This window comes from Cryptomeria japonica, chromosome 11, assembly GCF_030272615.1.
Source record: "Cryptomeria japonica chromosome 11, Sugi_1.0, whole genome shotgun sequence".
NCBI classification, from domain to species: Eukaryota; Viridiplantae; Streptophyta; class Pinopsida; order Cupressales; family Cupressaceae; genus Cryptomeria; species Cryptomeria japonica.
In genome coordinates this window covers 556,558,276-556,565,278 of record NC_081415.1, presented here as the reverse complement: position 1 = coordinate 556,565,278, position 7,003 = coordinate 556,558,276, and the positions used below count along the sequence as shown (strand labels likewise).

General features: G+C 31.5%; 1 protein-coding gene across 1 annotated transcript; it reads right to left on the bottom strand.

Annotated features, from left to right (window-relative positions):
- Positions 1–951: 951 nt before the first annotated feature.
- Positions 952–6,629, bottom strand: LOC131860322 (F-box/kelch-repeat protein At5g15710-like). Its single transcript, XM_059214720.1, has 3 exons — positions 5,920–6,629; positions 5,464–5,556; positions 952–1,168 (listed from the first exon to the last, which is right to left on the bottom strand). The coding sequence occupies exons 1-3, from the start codon at positions 6,627–6,629 to the stop codon at positions 952–954; spliced, it is 1,020 nt and encodes a 339-aa protein (XP_059070703.1).
- Between the last annotated feature and the right edge of the window lie 374 nt (positions 6,630–7,003).

Here is a 7,003-nt window from a genome sequence, read left to right as displayed (position 1 = left end):
AAAAAAGACAAAAAAACATCAAAATCTAATATATAATTTAAAAACATAATGTATAAAATTAACTATAATACTATTAGTATGCTTTCCCTACATGATATTATTACACCTTACTTAAGTTTACTTAGGAAAATGCATTTCGTAGTAGTTTGGGTATGAGACACTTGGTTGTTTGTGCCACATTGAGATAGTGTGTGTAGGAGAATTTTCACCTTTTATGGTGTTATCTTGTTACTACTTTATCATATCCACTTATTATGGAGTGATAATTTCACCTTTGGTGGGTGATCCACCTCATGTGGAATATTTTATTATTTCTCCTACCTACCCACACCTATTTCCTACCCACCCTTGTTTCTTATTGAGCCACATGTCATGTTTGTGTACTCACATATCCATATACCCTTTCCTATATGTGGAAGCTCATATTCATTATATGTAACTATTGATCATTTTATCTATTGATGAGAATATAGTTTATTCTTGTTGTATATCTTGTCTCTCTATTTGTACATTTCGTTGAGCTCTTGATCTTGGCAAAATATCAAATGGTATTAGAGCCATTAGAGCATCATTGATTCGTCTTTGAGAGGCATTATTGCAATGTCAAGAGGTAAATATGAGGAGAAACATCTTTTGGAGGCCTTCTAGACTAGATCCAACCTCGGCATTGCATCCAGGTGACCGTTTCCATGAATTTTGACTATAAAGTCAGCCTATTTTGGTGAGAGAAAAATTTTCGCCAATTTTGCTATATTTGTATAGATTTCAAATTTTTTTTTACTTTTCCGCTTTAAAAAATTCATAAAAAAATAAAATTTAGAATAAAACAGAAAGGTTTTTTTTGAAAAAAAATTAAATAATTCATAAAAATGTTTTAGGGAGGTCCGGCCTTCCATCTGCTATCATTTCCTTCCTTTGTCGCATCGTGGTTCATTTCCTTCCTTTGTTGCATCATGGTCTCTTGGACTCCACTGCCGTGACTAGCCTCTTCACTGCCATGACAGGCCCCTCCAACACCACTAGCCCGGCTCCTGCCGGTACCAACACTGGCTGTGACCCCTCCACCAGTGACCAGTCCTCATGCCTGGTGACCAGATCTCCTACCAGCCCCTCAACTCCTAGCTTCTCGTGATTTGATAAATAGAAAGGGAATTGTTTGTCAAGTGGGCTACACATAACACATCATTGAAAGAGTTATCCCCAATGGCAATAGATCATTTCCCAATCACACATGGGGCAACTAAGAGAATTGTGGAGTTCACACCTGAGTTAGTTTTCATTAGAGATTTGGAGACTAGAGATATCATTGTGAGTGGGGTGGTTGGTCAATGATCATGCATCTCATTTATACTCATTTTCATATTTTATTGATGATGATTTCACATATGATAATTTTCTACACATGATCACACTTCTTGTGATGAATCCGATTTTGAGGAGAACTTTGGGTACTTGAACTTTGGGATTCTCACATGTGACCCCATTCTTGAGCCTTGTGTTTCATCTCCTCCTATTAATATCTCGTCACCTATTGCACCTGATGATGCAGACAATGTGACAGTTTTGCCTTCATGTGATTCAGTGCAGTAGGATATTCATTGTCTTCCAGCTTCAAATGCATGGGATGAGTACTTGACATCGTGGCAAAATCTCATATTCATGTAGGCTCATATTCATTGTATGTAACTACTGATCATTTTATCTATTGATGAGAATACAATTTATTCTTGTCCTATATCTTGTCCCTTTATTTGTACATTTCATTGAGCTCTTGATCTTGGTAAAATCGCACAATTTTTTTATTAAATTGATTGCATTTTTTAATAAATTGACATTCCTTAAAAAATTAAAATATAAAAAGATGGTTAATATAATAGAATATTAAAAAGTCCTTGTTTTGCTATCAGAGTAGGGGAGCACAATTTGAGAAAAGAGTGCGAATATTTCCGAAGGCAGTAAAGGAAGAGAGAGAGGGGTTGATTTTAATAACCTGGTATTCATCTGGTCTGGAAACTAAGGATGGGGCTAAAGTTCCTCAAAATATTTGAAACATAATTCTATAATTCAAATGAGTAGAAAAACAATGCATTGCCTATAATTCTATGGCAGGACTAGGAAATGAGAACACAAACCACAATATAGATCATAAAGAATGAGATGAGCTGCGTAACTCAAAACACAATAATGATAATGCTAAAGAAATAACAAGACAAATGAAAACAATGATTTTATAGCCAATGAGATATTAAATAAATAATAATGAGGAGCATAAGAAGGGCGTGCCAGCTGCGTTTGCTAAATTGCTCCAACGGTGGTCACCATAAAGTGTAATACATCATAGCAGACGAATATCCCTAGCGTCTTTTTTATCTTTGCATAAAATACTTGACTATTACCTCTAGAGCTCTCACAGATTTTATTTCCCCTTTCCACCATCGCCACTGTACTGCCAACTCATCCTATCTATTTTTTTTAAAAAGTGTTTTGTGTTTACGGACAACTTTGCTCTCAGGAAAAAAAAACTAGTGATGGATGTTAAGGCCATGAAGAATGACCATGAAAAAAAAATTATGAACCTAGAGGTAGCTTTGGATAAGGTCAATGAGAAATTGAGAGTTTTTATTTCAGTGAACAGTTTAGCTATGACTCCCAAGATTAAATGAAAAATCTCAATCTCAATGTATCCCTTTCAGTCATTCATGCTTCCTCCTTCATATCGGTGACCCAGATTAATTAGGGACCTTCAACTCCTACTTTCAATAGGAATAAAGGTAAGTAGTGATTTTTTCTATGGCTAATTTTTAAAATCTGAAAATCAAAATTTGGTCAATACTTCAAGTTTTAAGGTGACTTAAATGGCCACATTTTTCTAAAATTTTATTTTATTCTTATTTAAATTGTCAAAGGAGCTATTTTATTAAATTTTTGAACTATATTCAATACATGACTGGATCAAATTCATCAAAATTTAATAATTTATTATAAAAAATTAAATTAACTTGCCAATAATACATCATGATTATTAGTTACTTAAGGGTTTTATCAGCAATAAAATAAAGTAGTAACTAAATAAAGTAGTAATTTTGAAGTACAAAAATTCTCCAATAAAATTAATATTTTTGTTTTAAAGAGTGGTCAATAAAAGTTATTATTTTTATCCAAAATAAAAAAAAATTCACCAAAATTTTATATCTGTTTTTGAGGGGGAGGTTTATCTCTGAAGGTAAGAAAGTCAAAGCCAGTCATATGGAGGAGCTTGCCGATAACAATAAGAATTTTATTGATAAATTTCTTAAGACAGTTCAAATGTTGAACAAAATTGTATAGTTTCTTGGTTGTTAGACCATGTTTTTTGTTGTTTTTATTGCTTTTGGCCCACTATGGCTTGGCATCTAGTTTCTTTAAAAAAATTTTAGACTAATCAAAAACTCTAATAGCATACTTATTTGAGTTAGGTATGTAGCCTCAACTTTGATCTAAGATGGAATTTTTTTGTCTTTCTATCTAGCTAGGAGCTTACTATGTAATACTTTTTTGCTATAAATATACATGTGTGGCCCTCAGTTCCATGTTAACCTATCAAAAAAATTAGTCACAACTATAATTATAATTATAACTAACACCTCAAAAAACCGTATAAATCTTAATGAACTTTTCCTTTTTTTTTTTAATAAATATTATTTTTTTATTGATGAACCTTTCTAATTTTTATTGGTAATATTAAAAACAAATCATAATTTGTTTGTAGCAAATATTCATCAAACTCATATGATAATAAAAGAGTGTATTCATCATCATTATGGATACTTTCTTTTAAAAAACAAAAGAATTCTTAAAGAAAAGTATTGTCTTAAAGATGAAAATCATTGATGGGTTAAGAGGTAGACACTATAATATTTAGTTTACATCATTAATTTAAATTATAATCAAACAAATCTCATTATATAATATTAGATAACTATACCTTTATTTTTAAATTTTAATGAGACAAAAACAAATCACTACTATAGGTTTTCATTGAAATTAACAATCCACAATAAATTTCACATCCCATAAGCATAGTACATATTTACCACATGAAGTACAATGTGAATCATTAGATTACATTTTAATTTAATGGCAACAACTAAAGATTCATGATATAGACATAAAGTACTTAATAATTATGATATATTAATGGAAAATTAATTATATTAGATTTCTGCAATAACTTATAAGATTTAACCAAAACTAATCTAATCATATATTGAATATCATGACAAATCTTTGAGCTACTTTTTTTTAATAAAAAAAAATTATTTTATAATTTAAATAATATTTTATTTTATTTTTTTTAAATTTGTAAATTTAGGTTACCTTAAATCTTAAACTATTAGCGAAATTTAGATTTCCATGTTTCAATTATTCATCAACTAATGAAAATTGCCACTAAAAAGGTACTATTAAATAATAAAGCAACTATACAAGATTTACAATCTTACCATAAATAAATGGAATCATTTGAATGTCAATTTAACCCTAAAACAACTTCTAAGCACAATCATCCTCCATATGGCTTTTATTCCTTTGATAGTTCTAACTTCTATAAGATATGATCTTCATCAAAGAATCATTATGATTGCATTTTTCTATCAAATAAATCTAGTGATTTAATCTTCTTCACAATTGCTTGATAATTATATATTTATTCTTTGTATTTGCATCATGTGTGTAAGTTAGATAAACCATGGCCATGGCATCTAACTAGGTGTTCATGCATTCATTTGAATCCATTAATAACTAATTCTTTTTTAAATATTTAAATGATAAAATTAAAATTCAAACACCCAAATGCTCATCACATAATTTTATACTCAATATTATGCAATAAATTAGAGATTTAAATAACAATAATGTCAAACCTAATCAACGATTATAAGAAACGACAATAATAAGGTTTTATCTTTTCTTTGATGTAGGTATACAAAATTTGTCATGATTTAATATATCAAATGGCTTTGAGATAAGTATATATTGATTGAAAACATTGAGATTGCTGGTATTGAAATTAGAAATTTATTAATCAAAATTTAATATAATCTATTTTATAGGTTCCATTCCAATAAAATAAAACATATATAAAAAATTTTAATTTTTGAATTTATACAAATAAAAGACAAAAAATAAAAGTTTCAAATGATTTCTTTTCACATTTTTTACATAAGCATTCATCCTGCCATCTATCCTGCCATCTAATGTATGTTCTAAACCCATCAGTTCAAGTTACTATACGTTCTAAACAGATCAGATCAAGTTACTAGAAAACATATAAGGGAAACCTATATCTTCATGCTTCACTTAGGTTGAAACTCAAAATTTGTGTTATACCTTCTAGATCTGGCAGGATGAGGAACTCTGAAACATATAAGGGAAACCTATATCTTCATGCTTGGCTTAGGTTGAAACTCAAAATTTGTGTTATACCTTCTAGATCTGGCAGAATGAGGAACTCTGATCCGACTCCAACACTTCTCATGTAAGCTGTAGACAAATAGCTTGGTATTTCTATACCCACTTCTGAAACAAAGAAAATTTCCAACAGTGAAAGTCTCATTCTCTGAAAACTTTCCAATTTTAATTGAACGCGCATTAAAAAATTTACGACATAAATCAGGAGGCATTCTTGTCATCTCTTTCCAACTCCATATAGAGCTCTCTTCCTCCTTGAACAATTCCCATACAATCACGAAAGAGGTACAAACGGAGTCGAAATAATATGTTCTTACAAACAGGATCGACGACACACATACAACCAGTCGTTCGGTCCATGTGTTTATCCTACCCCCTGGAATATATAGATTCGGCTAGGGAAAGGAAAATCGTTGCACTTGCTTATCTTCCATGTTCCAAACCACAAATTCCCCATGGTTTCAGACGCACATGAGAAGACCCTTGGCACAACAAATATGAGAAACAGGAAAATCTCTTGGCTTGAGTGGCAACTCAAGTTCAATCTGGCATGACGATTTCGAACAATGGTAAATTCGCAGGGAACCGTGGTTTCCTTCATGTGTCACACCCACTATTTTGTAGGACTCCCCGTCGTCCATTATTGCTGATAAAGTTGCACTCTGTGATATGACAGGGTGAATATATCTGTAGGTCCTTGTAATTGGATTACAGATCATATATTTCCGAGGCCATCCGAATTGGATTAGCAGTAGGCCTGCGCCTGAACTACAAAATCTTGAATTGCCTAATGAGAGAGTTTTTGTTGTTCGGCTTGGCAAGAAACTAAGGGAAAGATTCTTCCAAGACTGCGTGAGAAAACAGTATGCCATGCAATCTGTTGAGCTGCATAGAAGAATCCATGGATCGCTCTCTGCCAATGAAGATAGAAATCTGTTAGAGGATAAGAGTTTGTCCCATTGTTTACAAACAATACGAAATCGAAGAGTGAATTCAAACAGTAGGTTCGAAAATATCTCCTCCACTATATGCTCAGGAAATTCAGACCAAACTGATTCTTCATCGCTCCTCTCATTGCCTACAGTATCCCTTCCCTTCTCCTCCATTGTATTCAGCAGTAATTCAGATCTTTCTAATCCTTCATCTTCATTCTTGATAACGTCCATACACTTAGTATCCATTACTGTTTTTGTAGAGAGTATGTGTGTTGGGGGGCGTATAATGGAGAATCGGTTGAATGTACACGCACAAATATATCTCCTTTATTCACCTATCTTCCCTAAATATATGTATGGTTTACTTTATCTAGGGGACACGACTCTTTATTTGTGCATATATAATAATAATCATGATAGCATTTATTTAGTTAATGGGCCACATTTTTATTGTATTGTTAGTGTTAATTTAAAGTATTTATTATTTGATTGAAATTAATTTCTTAATCTGAAAAAAAACACATCTTATAGTGTCGCATAAATAAATTAATAAATATATGGGTGAATGTACGATTATCAGTGTATCATTATTTTTTGGTCTTTTAATACACTTCCAGAAA